Source organism: Rousettus aegyptiacus, unplaced genomic scaffold, assembly GCF_014176215.1.
Source record: "Rousettus aegyptiacus isolate mRouAeg1 unplaced genomic scaffold, mRouAeg1.p scaffold_m13_p_2, whole genome shotgun sequence".
Classification (NCBI taxonomy): Eukaryota; Metazoa; Chordata; class Mammalia; order Chiroptera; family Pteropodidae; genus Rousettus; species Rousettus aegyptiacus.
In genome coordinates, this window is record NW_023416295.1 from 93,695,503 (window position 1) to 93,720,248 (window position 24,746).

The 24,746-nt window shown below is 40.7% G+C and overlaps 1 protein-coding gene across 24 annotated transcripts in view; it reads right to left on the reverse strand.

The window, feature by feature from the left end:
• Positions 1–24,746, reverse strand: part of CACNA1C (calcium voltage-gated channel subunit alpha1 C) — a 607,203-nt gene that overhangs the window by 130,818 nt on the left and 451,639 nt on the right. For all 24 annotated transcript variants that reach the window (XM_036236201.1, XM_036236195.1, XM_036236199.1 and 21 more), the window contains exons 6-7: positions 9,913–10,071; positions 3,323–3,519 (exon numbers count right to left, since the gene is read on the reverse strand). In XM_036236201.1, the coding sequence (XP_036092094.1) occupies positions 3,323–3,519; positions 9,913–10,071 (356 nt within the window). The remainder of the gene's footprint in view (positions 1–3,322; positions 3,520–9,912; positions 10,072–24,746) is intronic.

Consider the following 24,746-nt stretch of genomic DNA (forward strand, 5'->3'; position numbering starts at 1 on the left):
TGGGTTTTGCCTTGGTTTCCAAATCCCTGTACCTTGTCATCTGTAGGCCTCTAGAACATGGCACTAGGTACGAGAAATGTTTTAAGCTAATTGTTCAGCTGATTGGGGCCTCCACCTAGTGTATGCCCAATAGCCTTAATAGCAGATGAAATTTTATTTAAGACTAGATTTTATCTTTAATTTGATTTTACTTAACTTTGATTTTATTTTAGTCCATTAACTCTTCATAATCATAACAATGGGATGAAATAATTTGTATCAGAGAAAAAGAGAAATACTCGATATTTTCCATCGCAGGAGGCAGTGGGCTGCTGTTTGCTACTGGTGACCTCCTGAGTACCTTCTGTCCCAGGCAATATCTAGTGATTGAATCAATTGCTTCTTCAGTGCTCTGATGACCTATTTTCTCCCCAGGAACACCTAACGAGCTGTTTGGTGGTTCATAATGAACCTGACTCTGGGTTTTCATTCATCGCCATACTTGGAAATCTGGGTTGTTCCTTCCTGCATTCTCTAGACTTGTCCCTTGGACTTGTAAAAAATGCATTCTTCTGAGTAGAAGATCTTACTTCCCCAGGTTCCATGGAAACTCTCTCTCCAGACTGGTTCAAATCCAGGGCATCAAAGAAGCATCATGCAGATTCAATAGGTTAGAATTCTAGGGGTTTTCAAACTCCAGCTTGAACATCAGAATCACCAGGGGAGCTTTTTCAAAATGCAGGTACTGGGGCCTAACTTTGTAGCTTCTAATTCAATGGCCTGCAGGGAAGTCTTGGCATGGTTATATTTAGAAATCTCCATGTTTAGTACTAAAGCACATTGAGATTTGAGAGTCTGTGGGTTTAGAGATATAAGCCTAAAGGCAAGGAGGAGGAATGCTCAAGTTGGAGAAAGGAAGAGGGAAAGATAGGAAGAAGGAAGAAAAAAATGGCCATAGAAATAGAAAGGTCAACGTAATTAGAGAAATTGTCTGAAAGCAGGAGCATTGGGCTGGGAGGTGCTTCTATCATAAATACCCAAGAACAAGGCTCTGTTTCAACGTTAGGTTTTTGTGTCTGTGTGTGTGTGGGCATGTGTGTGTGTGTGCGCGCGCACACACACACACACACACACACACGCACGGCCATTTCAGACAGGTGCTGGGAAAATCAGAGAGGGAGACATGAGACATGTCCCATGAGTCTGGGATTGTTCCTTCACCTCTGACACTTTTTCCATTTCCAGCCTGAGCTCTATAACATACACCCCAGGGGAGAAAGCACAACACAGCTGCTGAAAATTGGTAGTTGCATTTGTGTGCTTCTTCTCATTCCCTACTCTGGCTGTCAGTATGACAGTCTTTCTTTGGGTCACATCTGGCTGGTGGGGTATCAATGACTTGTGGTGGGGGAGAGGGAGGGAGTGATAAAAGAAGGTCACAAACATACGTCAGGGCCATCAGTAAAGTAAATTATACCTATTCCCCCCAACCCCACACCCATCCACCCACTGCCACCCTGCCCTCGATTTGCTGCCATGGAAGGCGTTTCCATAGCAACTAAAGGCATGGGTTTGAAGCTCACATGATGAGGTTCCTAAGCACAGTTCCATACAATCATATGTTCATGGCCCATAGGCAAAAACTGCTTATTTGCAGAATGGTGTCTTTATCCTTGGCTGGCTGGAGGGATCCACTCAAGGCACAAGGACCAGTTAGGGCCACTTGGGAATTGGATCAGCTTTGCTAATGAAATAAATTTGCCTAAGTATAATAAGTTCAATTCCCTCTCTGTGCAAATTATTTAAAACCAGTTCTTATTTATTTCAGTTTGATGGAGGGGTGATATGATTTAATGTGACTTTATCGAGTACAAAGGATACTTCTTTTGAAAGTATCACAACACAGCAGCTCTTTTTGTGGCCCAGGCTTGTTGCTTCACTGTTATCTAGTTTGGATTTAGTGTGTTTCCCTAGACCGAGCTTTCAGTCTGAACTGGATGTTTTTTATGTCTGAATCTTCAGTACCTAGGAGCACCCCCAGCATACAAAGAATGCTCAATAAATGTTTGCCAGGTACAGGGTACTCAGGCAAGTTCCAAGTAGTCATTTGAGTGCATATTTCATAGCAACACTGGGTTTCAGCATGTCGACTAGAACATAAAAACCTGGAAAGAAGGTTTTTGAGTCAATAGAACATGGTGCTTAGAAATCCCTTGTATCACATCTCTGTGTTGTTACAAAACTTTTCTGATTCAGTAGGAAATCAGCACCTCTCACAGCACTAGATCCTTTCTATCTGGCAGCTCTGCTGGTGGTAAGGCATTCCACTTGCCTCTCACTCTCCCCCGCTTTGTATGCAGAGACTGTTCTTGAAGCAGGCTCTTATATTGTTTTCAGGATGGTCAGATAAATTTGACTATTTGTAAAATGCTGGGTGAGGTGGTATTTTCAAGAACGGCAACAAGCATTTTTTGCCCAAATGCTAGAGAACAACACTGGATTCTGGCAAATCATTTCTTGAAGTAGGAGATACTACATAGAATTATGTTTTTCTTTTGGAGTTTTTACAAATAATGGACTTGACTCTGCCAAAATGGAGACAGCTCAAAAATGGTGTGTGTATTTGCCTATGGGACAAGCTGTACAAAAATCTGGCACGTCAGGAGCTCAATGGTTGGCAAAGTAGTGTTGGCTGCTGGATAATAAAAGGGGCATCTTTAAAGTGAAAGACTTACTGTTGATTGGTTGACACTTAGCTACTGTTTCTAAATATGAATCATATAAACAGCAGAGTGTTTTGTTAGCAGTGAAAATACAACAATGTATTTGATAGACTATTTGTCTGATGGATAAGGTAAGATTAACATGAGAAATAAAAACATAATGGCATGCCATAATTCAATAAAAATAGTTTCTTTTTGGATGACCAGGCCTGACTTTTCTTTTTAGCCTTAAAAATTAATAACTGTGTCCTCTAGCTCTCTTTTGGGGATGGAGACAAGACAAGGAGAAGAACAGAAGAAACCCGACAGCAGGAGAGTAGGGGATGGAATCCTGCGTCAGGCTTGGGCAACTCATCCTCAGAGCATCGGCGGCATGCCAGTCCTTCTCACTACAGTAGGACACACTAAAAGACAGCATTTCTCTTAGGCTGGTGGGCAGAGAGAGACTCATTAGGGCGAACATTTCATGCTTTGTTTCTCAGAAAAGACCTGGAAGAAATCGAAGACATTCATCAACCTGTCCCTCAAAATCATGCGTGGGGCGGATGAACAAGGAAGATGTTGAGGGAAGGCGCGCAGCTTTCTGGACTCCCTGCCTCTTTCCATCTCAAGCTACGTACCCAGTACAGCACGTCTGTCCAGCCCTCCATGGTGATGCACTGGAACACTGTCAACATGGCGAAGGCAAAGTTGTCGAAGTTGGTGATGCCATGCTTGGGCCCATCCCACCCGGGCTTGCACACAGTGCCATTCTGGCACTGTCGTCCGTGGCCCGTCTCCAGAGCACAAGGGGAAGGATCATCTTCTGCTGGAACATCTTAAATGGCCAGAGGAAAAGAGAGGGAAGCAGAGGGAGGGAAAGAAAGAAGGAGAAGGAAGTTAGAAAGGAAAGTGATAGGATAAGGCTGATGGGATAAGCAAAACAGCCACAGCAACAATAATGTAGAACAAGTTTTCATTAGTTCCCCTTATATGAATTAAAAAACATAAGGAACTAGTATCTATTTAGGGATGATACTGATTTAGAAGATCAGTACTTTCAACTAATTGTTATAAAACTGTACTTTAAGCCCAGTAATTGATTTCAAAGACAATACGGTTATTGCACATTCTGTTGTAATATATCAGCATCATAGTCAAGTGACCAATGAAAAAATATGATGACAATGCAACTACTTTGAGTGGAAAATGATAGAAAATCCACATTTCCTTTTCTTGGTGGCAAAGTAACTATGGACATTTCCCTCATAATATCAGAGTGTAGAGTGAAGGTAATATAGGTTGGATGACTCTTTCACATAATTAGCCAACACACCCCATCCAGAAGCACTGTCTGACTATATGAGGGTCCATAACATATTACGTGATACATTACCAGGATGCAAAGCACTCTGTAGTGGAAGCCTTATAGAGATGAAGGATAGAAATAAATTCTGACTGTAGGGGGATGTGGGTCACGTGGTACTTGGCAGCACTGCCCTTTGCTCTCTGGCATTACTACGTTTCGGAAGAAAAGAATCATTTTCTGAACTCTACTCGAGACAGAATGGCAGTGAGTGACAGGGAGAATATTTGATGGGTACAATGGGGCTTTTTCAGGAAACAGTAGAACATATCTACCGTGACTGGAGACAGTGCTTGGGCTAATTCCACATGCTGGGAATAGCTACTAAAAAATTAATGAGTTGAGATGAGGTTTATATTTTTGGTGTGGAGATCATTAGTATATTTAAATAAGACTTGACTGATCTAAGAATTTCTATTATGGTAAAATACTGAGAAAGTCTTGGCCCCAGCTGTGAAAGCTAATAGTGTAGAATTCACAGAAGTCTGTGAAATTAAGGACATTGTCTCATGCTTATAGAAAGTAACAGTAATAAACAGGATGGACCTAGGTTTTAACAAACAAATGATTGCCTCTAACAACAGTGCAAATATGGCCTCAGAGAGAGAATTTGCTTGTAATTCTTCATCAAGAGATATTTTCTTGTTTCACATGTATCAAAACATTCACAAGTATTTAGTATTTCTGCACTAAAGACTGTTGGTTGTTTCTCAGTTTTTGGCTTCAAATTTAAAACTTCCCTCCCAAGAGGAAGACAGGCAGAGGAACAATAATACTTAACTAAGGGATAATTCTTAGGAGAATGGAGTCGAGCAGTATGGCTGAAAATATATGCAGGATTGCATCTTCTTGGCTTTTTTCTTCTACGCTCTCTTTTTAACAGCTTTATTGAAATATAATTTACATGTCTTACAATCCATGAATGTAAATGTACAGCTAAATTATTTTTAGTAAATTTATATAGTTGTACAGCCATCACTATGATCCATTTAAAAACATTTCCTTCACCCTCCAAAATTCCCGCGTGCCTGTTTGCAGGCACTCCCTGCTTCTATCCCCAGACCCTTAGCAATCGGATCTGCATTTTGTCTCTAGAGCTTTGCCTTTCTAGAAATTTCACATAAATGTAATAAAATATGTGGCTCTTTGCGTCCCTCTTCTTTCGCTTTGCATGATATTTTTGAGGTTGATCCATGTTGTTGCACATATCAATTAGCCAACAGACCTCATCCAGAAGCACTGTCTGTTCTTTATCATTGCCGAGCTGTACATTTCATTGTCTGTTTATCTGTTCACCAGCTGATGGACATTTGGGCTGTTTCCAGGTTTGGATTACTGTGAATAGTGGTACTTCTCAGCTTATTTTTGGCCTAGTGCTTCAGGTTGTATGTGGGCTTTGTGCATGACCAAGGTGTAAAGGCCTGCATCGCTGGTTCCTGAGCCGTTTGAGGGAATGACAGTGTCTGTACCATTTCTTGATTCCGGGTGTTAGCTCCTAGGAGGGCTCCATTCATGTAGCTAAACTTTAGCCAAATTTTTATGACTTTTGAAATCTTTGGATATTCGAATGTGAGCTTAAACAATGGGAGCCTATAAAAGGTGGGAAATTAAAAAATGAATCCTAAACCTAAAGAATTTTTTAAAAAGTGGATAAGTACCTAAAAATTTGAGAGTCGAGAGACTGGAAAACCAAGAATCAAATAGAACATAAATTTTTTGGGGTTCTCAGTTGTTCTAATGATGGCTTTCTAGAGAGATGTGGTCAGTCACTGTGATAAATGTAATAGAAAAGAGGGGACAAAAAGAGAAGGTGAAAAAACAGAGGGAAAACTTGCATTTCTTTTTCACTTGTTTTACTTTCTAGTGCAAAAAAGATGCTATTAATCTTCGCATCGTGACTGCTAATCTGACAGCTCTCCCTGCATTCTCAATTCCTGAAACACGCAGAAATAAGGAAAAAGTGCAGGTTGCAAGAGTGAGTTCTGATATCCTCAAGGAAGAAAAACATGTTTTGGGGTTTTACAAATAAATGTTGAAAATAAAATGGCATCAAGGGGAAGCGATCTCATTAATAAAAGAGAAAGGGATGAGATTCAGAAAGACTATCTAAAGGCTCAAGGGCCACTCTGCTATTTTAAATTAAATCCATCTTGAACAACAATAAAAAAAAATTGGGAACAATTAAGAAGTAGTGATGATCTGGTAAAAATAGATATCTATAAAAAGCACTAAAAGGAACACTTGAAAAATATGAACACATGCAAATCAGCAGGTCCTTGTGACATGAACTGGAGGGTGAGGGGAAATTAGTTCTAATGTGAAAATGAGTTGGTGCAGAGTCATGAAGTCCCAGGGGGAAAGTGGAAACGTAAAGTAGGAGGAAGGAACAAAGCAACATGGACCCTATGTTTTAAATAAAAGTAAAGAGGGGTAGGGTCATTCTGGAAAGTCCAAATTAACTCTGCGGTAAAATAGTGGAGGCAAAATTAGGAGAGATTTTAGAAATGCAGTCAATACCAACAAGACCGTGAAATCCTGGGAAGAGGGCCAGTTAGGGGTTCCAAGGAGAAATACCAAAGACAAAATCAATTACTTTTTAGGACCCAACTTTAAGGAGTGAATTGAATGAAAGTGATTTCATTTCTAGGTTTTAGCCAACCCATTCTTTGCCAGTCTCAGGGGTAATTATTGTGCTTGGGAGAGCTATTGAGAGTGACCTGGCTGGAAGCACCATCGAACAGATGGGACAACCAGAAACAAAAGGTACTGGCATATGGCGATGTGGAGGATTGAGGAAGGCGCCTTCCAGATGCCTTGGTGGCTGGAGAAACATTGACTCTTTTGAGACCACCTCTCCAGGGAACTGGAAAGGCAGCCTAGAGGCAGAATAATGGTTCACCTGGCCCGCTCCAGAGATTTTTAAAATAGATTTTATAGGAAACATGGATTAAAATACCATATATTCTAAAATACAGGCACATAAAATCCAGTCTGGAAAAAAATCTCAAAGTGTAAAAAGAAGAATTTGATGTGAATTTCATTAAAAAATTCTAATAAGGGCTCACAAGCAATTTTGTATCATCTAAGTTTGCAGACAAATATGGTAATTCAATCCAAAGCCTGAAATTAAAAAAAAAAAAATCACCCATTCCAAAGGTGGTACAAAACTCTCAAAAACACATGGAAACTGGTTTCAAAGACTACTACTGTTCTGGTCTTCTATTCTGTGGCCACACTGAGTATGTCCAGATTCCTATACATTTTTTTCTCCTCATCAGTGTTAGTCACTGTGTGGGTGGAAGAGGCCCTGATGACAGCTATACTGTGTTCTGCTGGGAGTAATGGAGTGGGTCCCTGGACTGTCATCAGATGTCAGGTTCAGGAAGGAGGAGATAAGTGAGCTCCTGATTGCAGTGTTGAGAGGAAAGGCTCCTGCAGCCAAGTGTCCTTGGTCTCTCTTCCCAGCAGCAAATCTGGTTCAACATAGAGAATGAGGTCACCTTCCCAGTGGAGCTGGCATGGCTCCTCTCTCTGGAACACTTCTCTTGGTGTCTGTCCTCTGACACCCTGACTCCCAGAGCTGATGGTCATGTCCATGATGGGAGCCACCTTCCCTTCTGAACTTGTGGGGTGAAGATAAAACCCACCACATGGGTAATCTGATGTGCCTTTCGGTAGGAAGCAGGCGACCTCCCAGATACTTTTCCTGGTTCTGTTTACCATCAGAGATGGACAATAATATGGTCCTAAATTGTATACTGTAATTGGCGAGGCCAGTTCTGGTCTTTATTCTAAAAGCAGGGAGACTACTTAAACATTTAACAGGCCCGACGTGGCTGTTTCACCAGACCATCCAGCTATGATATGGAGGAGAGTGTTTTATCCTGTGTCTAAGGCCTCAACAAAGCCCAGGGATTTCTAACCAATGTTCAAGGTTGCTTGCTAGCATAGGCCTTTAGAGAATCATACCACCAGTAGGAAACACACTTTTGCTATTTTCCCAGCAGGACGATAGAAGCCATGTGCAGTTTTGGGAACAGTGGTCTTTTGCTAAGTGGTGCACAGACTCTGGGTCACAGGGCAGGATTGCCATCTGTGGCTCTATGGCAGAATTCCACCATTTCACTCTCCCCAACTTGGTATGCTGTTGGTGAGAGCCACACTATCACCCCCACTGCTGAATGGATGGGGGTCTTTGAGACTCAACATCCCAGCGACTGCCTAAGGAGTTTGGGTCAAACGAATCATTGATCACTTCAATACAACTACATAAACTATAGATACACTATAGTCAGCTCTTCAGCAGGACTTAGAATGAGCTCCAACAAAGCCACACAATTAAATTTATAGGTTTGAGGCTAGCTACAGATCAAAGTAAACATAAAGAAGAATTTGAATTCAAGGGAAAATATTCATCGTATTACTTAGTATTTCTTTAAGCAAGTTCTAGCACCTCAGAATTCAGCTAAAGACCAGTTTATTCCAATATTAAAGAATTTCTATTTTTTAACATGATAGTTTATTTTATACGATTATGACTTAAGTAATTTGGAAATTCTCTCTAGAGTGGAAAAAAATGGTCTTCTCTTAAACAGACTCTTCATCCAGAAAGGAAACACAACAGTGTGAGTCTGTGATTATAGGTTTATAGCTTTTGTTCGTTTATTGGAGACAGTGGCCATGTGGCAGTGTCCTAGATATCTTGCAAATACCCAATATATCCAGTCAAATCAGATCACCCATATCTGGTAACCCATTTTGGTTTCTGAATATGAATAACCCATTTCACTCTTCATTGTATTTTTGCTGTCCCCCCTCAGCCTCCCAAAGCAAGAGGGGTCAAACTGAGTTTAATTCCTGGGCTGAGTGGAAATGAGAAGCAATAAATGGAGAAAAATGAGGTGTCTTCTAATGCTTCAGACCTGCTCCCCTTTCTTCGCCAAGATGCCAAGAACTAAGATGAAAGATGTTCTTTGAAGAAAAAATCACACAAATTTGACATTGCTAACCCCTTTGGGGGAATATTTTTTTCAAAAAGCCTTCTCGATTTCTATTTAAATGTTTTTTTAAAGGTCAAGCTGAGATTTTAGTAACTTAAGATAGCAGTTTGCAGCATATTCCATAAGCCAAACTCTAGACCTACTCAAGGAAGTGCTTAATGAGCCAGCATTGCTTGTTAAATATATCGATTTATGGAAGGAACATGGAGAGAGGTCTCTAAAAGATAGGACTGTGAAGTCATGAGGTAGAGCAAAATCTCCTTGAGGAAAAGAAGTTTCACTGCTGGCAAGGAGGTGATTCCATCCCCGCCACCTCATCCTACCCTGAGATAGGGGCCAGTGGTTCTGCCTATGAATGGAGAAGCAGAAAACATTAAGAGCAGAGAAGTTGGGGTCAGCGCCTAAGGATGAAAACCCAAGGTCATGATGGGAGAGCCTGCCGGCTACAGGCTAAGCTGCTTTCCTGAAAGGGCTTCTCATGACAGGCAACACTGAAGGACTAAGAGAGCAAAGACCCACACAGTCACTAGGCTAGTTCTGATTCTTAAATTAAAATATTCAGGGTTGGCTAAGTGATGTTTCTCAAATTGCACAGCTCATTTAAACAGTGGTTAGTAATGCTGGACAAAGCTTGCATTTAGCTGTTTTAACAGAGATCTGTTTTAGTAAAAACAAAACTACTGAGAGAAAGAGAATAGTAATCTCTGCCTCTCATTTAACCATGGTGTGGAAACATGAACACTGGAATGGAGGGGGCCTTCCCCAGCACTCCTGCTCATATGGTGACAGTGTACCCGGCTGGATGGAAAGTCGTGATGAGACAGAGAAACTTCTCGAGAGGTGGCCACTCAGCATCTTCCCTTACCTGCTATGCCCTCCTGATTGTAGCAGGTCTTATGCATCTTCCCCATGAAGAGCTCCAGGCCGATTATAGCATAGATGATGATGACAAACAGCACTAGCAGGGCGATATGCAGCAGGGGGACCATGGCCTTGATGATGGAATTCAGGACCACCTGGAGACCTACAGCGACAAATGATAGTAATGATAGTGAGAACATCCACATTCACATGCTGTCTTTGATGCCGTACTGACACAATCTCACACAATCTTCTTAGCACCTCTACCAGTAATATACCACAAGCTCCCTTCTTTTAGATGAAGAAACTGAGTGACAGAGCAGGAATCTAAATTGAGGTTGGCCTGACTCCAAATCTCTCCTGGAGGTACATCCAAATGAAAGGACTGGCAGAGGCTATACTTCCAAGGGGAAGAACATGTTGTTTCATCCAGAACCACCCAATTTTCTAATATCCCATCTTAGAGACAACTTAGCACCTTTTTCTCTACATTTTATTATAGAGAGGGCTCACTTTGACTAGAGCCAGCCATGCAAAGACTTATTGGTTACTCAAGAGCCTATGGCTGACCCATATGCTGTCAAATAAATCAGCCTGGTTGTACAGCATCAGGGAGGGTGGGACTTCTTTTGCTGAAACTGACCCCCCCCCCCAGGATATATCTGGGTAGTGAGACCTGTGTGAGAGGGCTGAGGCTATAGCTCTGAAAGCATCTTCTCTGGATTGCATGAACGGACTTCTCTTCCTACAGATTTCTGACAAGGCCACCTTCTCTTAGCATCTGAGTCTGAAGAACATGACAGCCTTCCATTCAAAAACTGCATTGAAGAGAGTTGGTGTCTAATAGGTATGGAATTTCAGTTTGGGAAGATATAAAAAGTTCTAGAGATGAATGGTGGTGGTGGTTGCACAATGTGAATGTACTTAATGCTACTGAACGGTACACTTAAAAATGGTTAAAATGGTAAATTTTGATATGTATGTATGACAAAAATTTAAAGTACCTAGATGCCTTTAGGAAAAAAAGAGTAAATGATAAACCCTATTTAGCCCATAGATCTTGTCAGTGCACCCCAAAGGTCTGCAGGTCTCTACCGTTGTCTTATGGGAAGGAGGACCCCCTCACTCATAAACTCAACCATCAACAACACACCAAGAATGTTTCCCGTTTAAAGGAGATGTTGCAAGCTTTCATTTATAAATGGTGGAGAGGTGGTCACTAGTAAGTTGCCCCAGGTTACCCCTAGTCTCAAGAAAGCTTTCTGTCAACAGTGCTCACAACAAGTCTCCACATCCTAGGAAAGATGTGGGGGACAGGCAGGCTCTCCTTCCTTACATCTAGGACAGCAGTGAAGAAAATCTTCTTGGGGGCCACCTTTGACACAGATGACAGGACCTCTGAACCACACCACATAAGGCACTTTCAGTGCTGCTGTCTGACTTACTCACCACAGATATCCTTCCAGTTCTCTGTGTATTGGGAGCTTCATCTTCATATCCACCCACTGCCTTCTGCTCTCGGTCAACAAAGCCTGGGTTGCCCTCTCCCTAGACCCCAGGGCAGTAACTAGCACTTTGTGATCTGGTGGAGTGGCTTTCAGAAGGCTAATTAGAAGAATTCTTACCAGCTATTAAGCCAAGCTGGAGAGAGAAAATTAAATAAATAAAGGAAGGAAGAGAAAAGCTAGAATAATTTTACCTGCGAATTAATGAGAGTGCTTTGCAGCCTCCCATTAGAACAAGATGTTTTCAGATCCAAATGATTCCATTAATTAGCAAGTTGTACACACATTAGTGTTAAAGCATGCGAAGCCACGAGAAAGTTGAAAACTGAACTGCAAAGCAGCTCTCAGAGGTGTCTGCTGTGGGGAGAGTGCACTAAGTGCTGCTTGAAGAAGAGGGAGAGAAACTCCCGAATCTGGGCTCCACAGGCCACGAGGTGGCTTTGTCATCAGGCCTTCAGTGCCACTGTCTCAGATGGCAATAAAATGGCGGGAGATACAGGACGAGAAACTCTCCTCCATGCCACAGCCAGAGGATAAAGACCAGAATCTTTCTCATGCCCAGTGAGGCCCTGTAGAGTCCGGCTGGTCCTCATCTCCACCCACTTCCATCTTCTGTCCCTCACTCTCTGGACTCCTAGCCAAACAGCTTTTCTTTTGGACTTAAATATGCCATACTTCCTCCTACCAACCAGCCGTCAGAAATGTTATTCCCTCGGCTGGAACACTTTTCCATAGTTCCCTCCTACTTACCCTTTGGCTCTCAGCCTAAGTGTCTCTCTTCCTGGGGATCCTTCCCCAGGATCCCAGAACAGAGAAGTTTCCTTTCTTATATGTCTTCTTAGAACTGCTTCCTCTCCTTTGGAACATTAGTCTCAGTTTGGAATTGTATGTTCATTAAGTGCTTTGTAAAAATTCTCATCTGTCTTTCACACCGGGTTGAGTTTTGTGAAGAATGGCACTGTCCTTTTCACCATTTTGTGGCTAAGGCCCAGCTTGGTGCTGAGCACATGGTGGGCCCTCAGTAAGTGTTTGCTGAAGGAGTAACACGCAATCTAAGTAAATGCTGCTGCTGTCATGGAGCTCTGGTGGGCTTTGCTACAACGAGTCTGCTGGGCAGGCAGGGATGCGAATGGCTGGGGAGTTTCTGGGGTCTGCAGACCCAGGCAAAGACTACTGAGCAGGATGTAAAGAGGCCAAAAGGAAGTCAAAGAAGCCTTGGGGGTCCTTTCAGCAGGGATGCCACAGAATTCTTAACTAATACTCTGTTCCCCTGTCCTGGTCTCAGTTGGTGGCCTCACTAGCCACCTGAGCACCCAGGCCAGAAGATGATCCCCCAGACTCCTCCCTCCAACCAGTGACCAAGTTCTGCCAGTTTGAGTCTGAAGTATTTTAGACAAGTATAAATTATTTTTACTATACAAATAACACATGCTAAATATAGAGGGAATGGAAAATACTTGTTATAGAAAATTGGAAAACACAGGGAAACAAAAAGAAGAGAGAAATCACCCATTATCTCATTACCCAGACATAACCACTGTTACCCTGTTGATATATATTTTGGACATTTTGGCCCATGACTCGTTTTCCTCCTCTATATCTCCTTGGTGTTTGTCATTCCATTAACTGATCTCCCTACATTTGTTTTGCCCAATCTTCACTCTTTACTAAAGCACAAATTGGAATGTGTCACTTCCCTGCTAAAGTCCTCTGATGACTCCCCATCGCCTACAAGTAAAACTCACCTGTTTCCTGTCACAGTCTGATCACAACTGATTTTAGTTTACACTTTAATTCCAGCAATATACCAAACTGTCTGAACTTCTGTGGCTTCAATCCTCCCTGTTTCAGCAGGTGTTGTTCCCTCTACCTAGAATGTCATTCCCTGCTTAAGAGCTCATCTTGTCTTTGCATGGATACAGTGTAGTGACTTGATGCACATGGAACCAAATCACATTTGTAGCACAGGTTGCCTTCAGAACATAAATCACAATGATGAAAGAATTTGAAACTATGTCATTCAATGATCTTTAGAAGGCAAAGACAAGACTCGTGGGATGAGCAAACGCACAGGCAGGGAGGGTAATAGCAATGATTTCACATGACTTAAACTGCGATTTTGAGGAAGAGGAATTAGATGAATTATGCATGACCATAGGATGGAACTAGGAACAACTAGAAAGTAGAACAGATTTAGGTTCAACACAAATAAAACTGTCCATGAAACAGACCTATGCTTTAAGAGCTAGTATGCTCCTCCTTCTCAGAGGTATTCAAGCATTGACTAAACAAGCTCTTAGAAGAGATGCCTTGGTGGGGATTCAGCCATTGGGTAAAGGATTGTCCTGGTACACCAAAGCCTTTTACACCCTTGTTAACATGTTCTAAAGATTTACTGTGGGTCACTTGCAGCTCTCAATATTCTACTTGGATTATTCCATTTCATCCTGGCAACAACCCTGAGAAGTAGATACTATTATTAACCATATTTTACAGATGAGAGAACTGAGTCTTAGAGATGTTCAATGGCCCATCCATGGTTATACAACTGGTAACCGGTGGCATGGAGTTTAGCACCAGGTAGCCTGGCTACAGAGCCTGTGGGCTTCACCACTGTACTTAATTCCTCCCCATACCCTACAGACTGTGGCTCTCAGCCTCATGATCTGTGTCTACAAAACAGTCACACATGCCTCCAATATCTGCCAGGAAGGTGCAGGAGCCTAGTCCCTGCTTCCAGGGGAGCCTAGATGTTTCAAAGGCTAGTCCCAGGAAAGGCTTCTAGTTTCTGCCTGCCTTCCTCACAGCCAGCAGAAGCCAGGCTTGTGTGTGATGGCAGGGGGCCAGGATTTCTTCTCTTCAGTCCACCATGAGAATTTGGCTTTCAAGGCCTGGATCTTTAATAGCTTCTTCTTGGAACTGGATCACAGTTGTCCCAGAAACAGCTCCTCCAGTTCAAGTTCTAATTTGGAAAACAGCAGTATTTTTCCACCCAAGTGTTCTCCACAGATGGGTCATGCTTACAGATGATAAGCATTGATAGGCCCTTCTTCAGGGCTGGCTGACCATGTTGGTGGAAGTAAATGGGCTCTAGATAAACCCGGTGAAGCAACTACTGTAAAATGTCCTGGGAACACAAGATCATTATAGGCCTACAAACACAATGATTCCATTTTCCTAGCCTGAAATCAAGATGTGAAATCTGACAAATACATGAGTACTTATGGGGACAATAGGCTAGAATATTTGATATGAGAATTATACATAAAAGTTTGGAACACACAGTTCCACAGGGATTAACATATAGCCTAGAAATCAAGTCTCTGCTAATTTGCATTTCATGTCAGGTGACCACCTCTTGGTAAAAACTCCCAAGATGCCTGGCTGCCAGACCTTCCAGAGGGATGGGGCTTTGAGAAGTGGCATCATTAAATGCTGGGATTAGGAAAAGCACAGAGATGGCACTTAATTAGCATATGTGGCTTTTCCTTTTCTCATTTTGTTGTAAGGCCCTCTGGACAAATGCATTCCTTCTGGGCTCAAACTTGAAAATTCCAGGTTAGGAAAGACTTAAAGATCTGCATATGTAAATCATTCTGTTTTTCTTAAAATATCAAGAAAAACCACAGAATCAATCATGGAAAGCAAAACCTGGTATCTGTCTTTAAGATAGTATTGCAATTATCCGGAAAATGCCCAGGTTGACTAAAGTTGGTGCTCATATTTGTTAAGACAGTCTGTCATGATGGATGCATGGTTGAGGGCACATCACACTCTTTTATTTTATTAAAGAGCATCCCACCCGCCCTGCTTTTAGTAATGAAATATTCTGCTCTGGGACTCAGGGGTAATATCAAGAAGGAGTTTGAAAATGACTTTACAAGTAAGAGCCTGAGAAAAAAGGAAAATGAAAACTTACTGGGGCTAAAAGGTCATGTGCAGAAGTGTTATCTGATCAAGAGCTAGACCTAAGGGCTCTGTTCTTTTCATGTGAACTTTACTCCTATACGTCTGTCTTCTGAATTCATATTTTAAATCTTTCTAGTTCAAAATGGAAGGGTGAAAAGGAGAAATAGTTGAAGATTCCCAAATTGGAGATCTTTGCCAATGTTAGTTTGATTTCATTGTTCAGATTCCATATTGACAAATATAGTGTTTTTTTCTTCTTGGTGGCTAAGAATGTACATTTTATTTCCAAACGATTCAGACTCCATTGTTCTAGACAAGCATTAGGAAAACAGTGAAAATAATCAAGGAGGCCTGATTACAGAATCCATAAGGAAATGATGGTGAGAATCACAACTAGGAGAAAAGGAGTTTGAGTTTAGTATGGTGGTGATGGATACAATTTCTCATAGATGGAATAAAAATTTGTCAGAACAGGAAGAGGACCTTAGGATTACCTAACTCGATGACTTAATTTTCACTCCTTCAAATGATATATGTATTGAGCTGTGTTCTATGGGCCACCTGTTACATTAGGGATAGGGGATATGGTAGTGAATAAAGGGCCCTCAGGCCTTGCCCTCAGTGAGCTTGTAATGGAAGCCAAACATTAATCACATAATCACACAATTGACATATGATGACAAATTCTGCTAAGAGCTTAAATGAAACAGAAAAGGTATCATAAGGGTCCGCATCTAGCATACAGAGTAGAGGACATCTTACTCAGGAAGGGGTGCTTGAGCCACAGGCTGAACGATGAAGATGAAAAGGACCTGGCCAGGTGAGTGGGCAGGAAAATGGTCCAGGCAGGGGAGTGTGAAAGTTCTAGGTGAGGAAGGTTGCCTGGATGATTTTGTAGACTCACGGGAGACCCATGTCTCCCATCCATCAGCTTCAAGCTTTTCCCTTGGCTTTGTTCTGTCTCTTAAACTACTGGAAAGAGATTTGGGAAACCAGTTTACTGCTTCTGTCTGAAGTCTAAGGAAGCAGAAATCACTTCTACTTTGAGAGAAAACAATTCAGGAAGCTCATGAGAATGGCTCTCCTGGTAACTTCCTCACTTGTGAAATGGAGGCAATAATCCCCATCGTGTACCATAGAGGAAGCAGAAGAAGGCAGAGAATTGGGCCAAGAGTCCTCTGCTACCCTCTGCCAGCTTTTAGGGGGCTGACTCCACTCAACTGGAGAGTTGTGGCACCACCTAAGATGTTGCCAACACAGCAAGCCTCGATAAAAGAGATGCCCCCCCTAACCTCGAACCTGGGAAACGTGCTTCCAAAATGGGACAGCTCCAGTTCCTGATGCAGTCAGTGCCTTCCAGTGAGGTTACTGGTGGTTTTGTTGCTGACTCAGGACCTTGCAGTGTGTCAGGACTGTTGTTCAGAAGACACATCCAAAGTCCAGTACTGGAGAAGTTTCAGGACTGCTCTCATTAGGCCACACCCGGGAGTTTAGATAACAACTTTGTGATTTAGGCTGGTTGTCCTTTCCTTGCAGAATGGTGGCCATAAAAACATACTGCTTAATCCAGAGGTCTGATTAACTGGATGATGATTAACTGAGAGGCTGGCCCCACAAAAATGAGTTATGTCTTCCATATTAACCAAATTCAAACAAAATAATAAAGTCACTACATGGTGAACCAATTTTAAGCATCTTCACCAGTCTCACCTTGGGATTTGATGCTGTCTGCAAGGAAGGTATTCCCATTAAAATAAGTGGTCAAGAGCATCGTCTCTACCATGTCCATTAAGCTCCATGCTGCTTCTGAACCTCACTCATATTGGACCTGGGACACTGAGTTGTTGAAAGTGCAGATGAAACACCAAACTCTCCCAGGAGGGGAATCTAGAATGAATCTTTCAACTACCTCCTCTCTCTAAGTTTGCCCTGGCAGAAATGCTATCAGAGGTGCTCTGCCTTCCCTAATGGTACATCCAGACAACAAAAAGCTTTTCCTCTAAGGGTCAAGGTTGCCTTTCTCCAGGCCACCATAGACAATTATGCCCCCCTCACTTGTGAACCTACTGAGCACCTACAAAGTACCTTGCCAGTTGCCATGGGAGGTGGGGGGAGGAAGGGCAGTATAGTGCAGTGGTTAAAGCACAGGGACTCCTGGAGCCAAATAACTGGGTTGAATCCTGGCTCCCCTACTTCTCAGTCATGTGACTTGGACAAACTATTTGACCTCTTAAAGTGAAGATGATGATAGTACCTACCTTATAAAGTTGCTGTAGGGATTAAACAAGTTGATTCATGTCAAATGCCCATCGTAAGTGTCATTCTTATTGTAAGCGTGGTGAGACTATCAGTGGAACCCTAAAGCAGTGAACATATTTATGAGTCATCTGAGATTTTGTCAAAATGCAGATTCTGATTTGGTTCATCTGGGGTAAGGCTTTATTTCTGCATTTCTGACCAGACCCCAGGTGATACCAAAGCTGTTGTTCTACTGACCACACTTTGAGAAATGAGGGCCTAGAGCATGCCAGTCATCCTGGAAGGCCACAACAATCTTGTCTGGCCTGGCTGAGGTCTGCGGCACTCTTAAGCAGTTACTGGATTTTCACTAGAGTTGGGTGATCCTTGTTACATCACTCTTGTCAGGTAATTTATATAATTGGTAAAGCATGTGAAGCCAACACTGGATGCAGAAACTACTACTCTAACTGGTATGAGGGTCCTACAGGGTCATACACTAAAATTTTTATTTTTATTTTTTTCTAAACACAAAGGGTGAGACAGGGACATATGCCTACATTGTGCTGCTGGGGAACAGAAGTGAGGTATGCTAGTGTCTGTCCTTCCAGTGACAATAAAAGCTATCCACCGCAGTTATGGAAGGACTCTGACGACTATGACCCACTGCTGCGATGTTACAGGTAGGAGCAGCTTGACATCAGTTTTCCCTCTTGAAATGGGCCTGTATTGCATCCTCAAGGGTTACTTGTGCCCTCTGACTGGCCAATCCATGCTTTTTCAGTGGCCATTATTTTCTTTGACCTGTGTGACACTATCAATTACTCCCTATTTTTCAAAATTCTCTTCTCTTCTTGTCTCCATGACAGTGTACAGTTTTAGTTCTTGCAATTCCATTATTAGCTCTTTGCTGTCCTTCTTGCCTCCCTCCCTTCTGGACTTCTTTTAGTCTGAGGAATATTAAAAAGATAAAGAAGATGCAGTCCCTGCCCTCAAGGAGGTAGACATGGAAAGGTAGACATGGAAAGGTAGACATGGAAACCGCTAATTACAGAAGCAGATGATAATGTTCCTAAGAATTGTCTGAAGAACTGTGGAAGCATGAAGGAGGCAGAGACTACCATAACCTGGAAGAGTAAGAAAAGAGTTCTCAGAGGAATGGACATGGGAGGTGTGTCAGGGGGAAAGCTCCTTTTTGCCCTTTTACTCAGTTAATCTTTCACCTTTTGTGTGGTTCTTTCTAAACTCGCTCTTTCTCAGGAAATTCATTAACTTTACTCTCTCCTGTAGGCTCAATAGTCACCATCAGGTGAGTCTAAATTTACAATTACATTTTCTTTGTCCTTTCTTTTGAATTTAAGCCACGTGTCTCCATAAGCCTACCAGATATTTCTACTGGTGTGTCCTATCATCTCCTTATACTCAAGAAATTAAACTTGAACTCATAGTCTTCTCTCTACTGGTCCTCACAAGACTCAAAACTTGGCAGTCATCCTTGCTCCCCTCTTCACTAACAGTCAATTCTTTACCCAGAGCATCGGTCACCTCTGCTCTTCCCAGTGATGTTCTTACTGTCTCCTGCTTGGATTGGTAGACTGGGCTCCATGTTTCTAGTTCCCTGCCACCTCAACCCATTATGCACTATCACCCCATTACTCACCCTAAATTGCCCTGCTCAGAAACCTGTAGTGGTTCCAAAATAGAGGTAGACTCAAATCTCCTTCTACATGATCTTCACATAGTAGGTACTCAGATTTATTTGTAGAAAGAATAAAACCAGGTTACAAGCATCAGGATAGTAGATTTCAGCAAGAAATGTATGGTTACTGTGAGTGGGAGGGAGAGCAATCTGCAGAGAGGGCCATCTTGAGAGGATCTGTGATGATACCAGCCCAAGATGACACCCTCCTCTCTTCTGATGAGCTCCTACTCTGCTCACCATTGAAAAAAACCAACTGGAAGCCAGATGGCAAGGTAGCTTTTCGATGTAGTCCATATGGTCAGTCCCCTGGCTAGAGAGCAGAGTGGAGAAGGGTTAAGAGTAGATGTGGTGGGGCAAATGGAACAATGTAGGGAAGACAGAACAATGAGCTTAGAGTAGTTTTCAAAGTATCATTGGCCTTCTATGTGCCACCATAACCATTTCATTTAAACCAGGAAGAGTTAATCCTATTTGTAGGGCTTCTGAGTTTTATAAGTAAGAAGTCCCCTCATAGGGAGGTGATCAGATAGATGTCTTCTGACTCTAACTCACTAGCTAACTATGGGTCCTCATCTTCCAAAGTCATATCTGACTGGAGTCTAGAAATGAATTCCTTTCTTAGCATGTGTGGTTGTAACTACCACCACCACCACCACCACCACCATCATCATCATCATCATATCATCATCATCATCATCATCATCATCATCATCGTCATTATCATGTTGTGACTATTGACCTAGGCTTTCTTCTGATCAACATGAATTGGTTTGGACTGATTAGAAATTGGAGGCAAGATGAACCTCATAATCATATTTTATGCCTTCACTTGGCAAATGGATGCTTTTAATGGTTTCATAGGCTTAATGACTTTCAAAAGAAAATAGGTTTAGAACTAGAAAGGCAGGTAGTTAGTTCTCCCTTGGGCTAAAAAGTAAGTTTGTTACATAGAGGGTCAAAAGTGCCTGATGCACTTTTTTTCTTACTGGAAGAGAATCTTCCTTTTAAGGGCAGAAGAACTCTTGCCTGGATTGCTTTCCTACAATCTCGTTTTTTTTTTATGTTCTTATTAAAATGTCCTTATTCATTAGAGGTTTTCATTTATTTTTAATTGAACCTTTCCATGTTAATAAATTTCTGCATCCCACAAGTGGTTCGATGAACATTAAAGGAAGGTTGTTGTCCGAGGAAAGGAATGGTGGATACTCTGTTGCCTAATAAATTAAAAATGAAGAGAGTAATTAAAATATCAACCTTCATATTGAATTAACTTTTTATATTAGCCATAGGTGTTGGGATGAGAAAAATAACAGAAACCCTGATACTAGAAAAAAAATTAAATATGGCAAAATGGAGACAAGATGATTCAAAGCAAATAGCAACAATGATAATATCAGTTCCCATTCCTTGAGGGCTCAGCACATGTTGAGCACTGTGTAAAATCCTTTACATATATCATTTCATTTAATTCTTCAACTATATTGATAAATATAAATTAACTGAAGCTTATGTAAGACAGATAACTTGTCCAAGATTACATATGTTGTAAATTCTGGAGCTAAAGTTAAAAGTCAAGCCAAACTTACTTTAAACTCTCCACTGTTAGCCACTATCCAGGCAAAAATGTCAAATACACTACATTATTCCCTGACACTGTGTCATGGCAGATGTTGTTATTGATCATGGCCTCTTTCCTTCTGGTCCCACATGGGGCTTTACAGTTCTTCTCATTAGTATGTCTCTTATGACAACGCTAATTCATTGAAAGTTGTTGGATAAGATTTTGGCACCTTGTATGCCCCTTCCCTACTGGTGATACTGATGATAAACTGTATCTTCTAGCTATGAGCAGACTAGAAAGCAGACCTCTTTTGGCACCTGCCAATGATGTGGATGCCTACACCTGAACTTTTACTTATTTTAAAAACTTCTGGATAAAAATTTGTGAGACATAACATACATAAAAGTAAATATATAAAAGAAAATGTTACAGTTTACCACAAAACAAATAGCTACGTAACTATCACACAGGTTAAGAAATAGAACATCATCAGTTCCACAGAAGCCCCACTCATGCCCCCTACTGGGTGGTACCCCTTCCTAAATCAAGATAACTACTATATTATACTTAAGTAACAAGATAAAATATAATTCACCACATTAATACAAAAATCACAGTTCTGTCAATAGATTAGAGAAAACTATTTCATGAAATTCAGCATTTTTCCCAGTCTTTTACATTCTTTCAGCAATTATTTCCTGGTCTTTTACATTCTTTTTTTTTTTTTGTATTTCTCATTCTTTTTTTTTTATGTTTGATTCTCAATATTTTCCCCTGATCTCTACAGTTCAATAATTCTGTTTTCAGCTGTGCCAAATTTTCTTTGAAATTCATTCACTGCATTTTTCACATTTGCTATTGTATTCTTAATTTCTAAAATTTACATATGGCTCTTTTTCATATCTTCTGGTTCCCGTGGGGCCCAGTGATACAGTCTCTCTGGTCACCTGAACCAGGTGTCGCAAGGGTGCCCCTTGTGTGGGTTGTGTGTGCCCTCCTGTTGCAGTTGAGCCTTGACCGTTGCTGTGACGTCAGTGGGAGGGACTGACTCTCAGGCTGACTGCCTGTGAGGCATGGCCGTGACTGCAGCAGATAAACTATTGTGCTGATCTCACAGAGCAGAACATACTTTAGCAGAGCTCTGGTGCCTACAAAGTTCACCCTTTGGATGTGATGTTTGTGGAGCTGGTTGGGTGGTGCTATGGTGTGGTTTGAAGCCAGCTACTGGATTCTAGCAGAAATATTCAAGGTGTCTAGGACATGAAAGCAACCAAAGTGTCCTACAATAGATGACTGGCTAAAGAAGCTGTGGTACATATATACAATGGAGTGTTACTCAGCCATAAGAAAACATGAAATACTGCCATTTGTGACAATGCAGGTGGACCTCAAGATAATCATGCTAAGCAAAATAAGAAAAAGTTGAAAACCACATGATATCACTTATACGTGGGATATAAATCGAAATCAACAAACTAACAGAACAAACAAACAGAGACTCATAGACATAGACAATAGACTAGTGGATACCAGAGGGTAGGGTAGGAGAGGAGAGGAGGGAGGTAGATGGGGTAAAAGGGGTCAAATATGTGGTGACAGAAAGAAATCTAACTATGGTACAAAATCAACGTACAAAAATTTGTTGCATTTTTATATACTAACAATAAAAGTGTTAATTTCTTAATTTCTCAGAAACAGAAAACAACCTCTCTTTCAATTGCATCAAAAAGGATAAAATACCTATAAATAAATTTAACCAAATAAGTGAAAGACCTGTACACTGAAAACTATAAGACACCAATGGAAGAAACTGAAGAAAACACAAATAATAGAAAGATATTCCATGCTTATGGACTGGAAAAGTTAATATTGTTAAAATGTCCATATTACCTAAAGCAATCTAAAGATTCAATGCAATTGCTATCAAAATCCCAATAGCATTTTTCACAAAAATAGAATAAACAATCCTTAAATTTGTATGGAACCACAGGAGACCCTGAATAAGCAAAGCAATCTTAAGAAGAACAAAGCTCATGGTATCACATTCCCTGACATCTAAGTATATTACAAAGCTATAGTAATCAAAACAGTACATTATTGGCATAAAAACAGACACATAGATCAATAAAACAGAACAGAGAGCCCCAAAATAAATCTACACATATATGGTCAATTAATTTATGACAAAAGAGGCAAGAATATACAATGGGAAAGGACAGTTTCTTCAATAAATGGTGTTGGTAAAACTGGACAACCACATGCAAGAGAATGAAACTAGACTACTATCTTGCATCATACATAAAAATGAACTCAAAATGGATTAAAGACTCGAATGTAAAACCTGAAACCATAAAACTCCTAGAATAAAGCATAAGTAGTAAGCTCCTTGACATCTATATTAGCAATGTTTTTGTTTGGATTTGACTTCAAAAGTAAAGGCTAAGAAAGCAAAATGAACAAGTGGGAATATACTAAACTAAAAAGCTTCTGCATAGCAAAGGAAACCACTGGTAAGGAGTTAATATCCAAAATATATAAAGAACTCATACAATTCAATAGCAAAAAAACAATCCCATTAAAAAAATGGGCAGAGGTTCTGAATAGTCATTTTTCCAAAGAGGACATATGGATCCCCACCAGGCACATAGAAAGATGCTCAACATCACTAATCATAGGGAAATGCAAATCAAAACCAGAATTGATATCACCTCACAATTTTTTAGAATGGATATTACCAAAAAGGCATGAAATAAGTTTTAGTGAGGCTGTGGAGAAAGAGGAACACTTGCGTACTGCTGGTGGGAACATAAATTCGTAGAGTCAATATGGAAAGCAGTAGGGAGGTTCTCCAAAAAATTAAAAATAAAACTACCATATGATCCAGCAATTCCACTTCTGGGTATTTATCTGAAAAAAGCAAAACATTAATTTGAAAAGATACACACACCCCTATGTTCATCATAGTGTTATTTACAATAGCTAAGATATGAAAATAACCTAAATATCTATAAATGGATAAATGGATAAAGAAGATGTGATATGTGTTACACATACATACATACACACAATGGAAAACTACCATAAGGAAGAATAAAATCTTGCCATTTGCAACAACATTGATGGACCTTGAGGGTATTATGCTAAGTGAAATAAATCAGACAGAGAAAGACAAATATTGTATTATCTCACTTATACATGGAATCTAAAAAAAAAAAGCAAATGAACAAACAAAACAAAACTCATGATATGGAGACCGAAGTGGTGGGTGCCAGGGGGTTGGGTATTAGGTGGAATGGATGAAGAGTGTTGGCAGGTTTAGACTCCCAGTTGTGAAATGAATTGTTTATGGGGATGTGGTATGCAGCATGATGACTAGAGTCAGTAGTATTATAGTGTATAGTTGAAGATTGCTAGGAAAATTGATTTTGCAAGTTTTCATGGCAAAAAAAATTTTTCATAACATTTTATAGTGACAGATGGTGACTAGACTTACTATGCTGATCGTTTTGCAGTGTGCACAAGTGTTCAATTAGTATATGATATACTAGAAACTAATATAATGTCAATAAAAAATTAAAAATAAAAAAGTGGCCACTCTCTATTCTAGTACCTTACCTTCCTTTAAATTCTATGGTGCTTTATACACCATAAATCCTCAATAAATGTGTGACAAATGAATTAATATATAACATATAGAACAGCATTAATATTATATATTGCATTAGACATATAACTTCCATAATGCTTGAGAAATATCTTACATCTGCTAACATATTAGTCATTTATTTTGTGATTTAAAAATCAAGTATATGTCCATTTAGAGCCATTTTGGAGGAATTAGTACCAGATGAACCCTTTTATCATAAACATTCAAAAACTGGACAACATATAAGTGGAAACTGTTGCAGAAAGTGGACACTTTA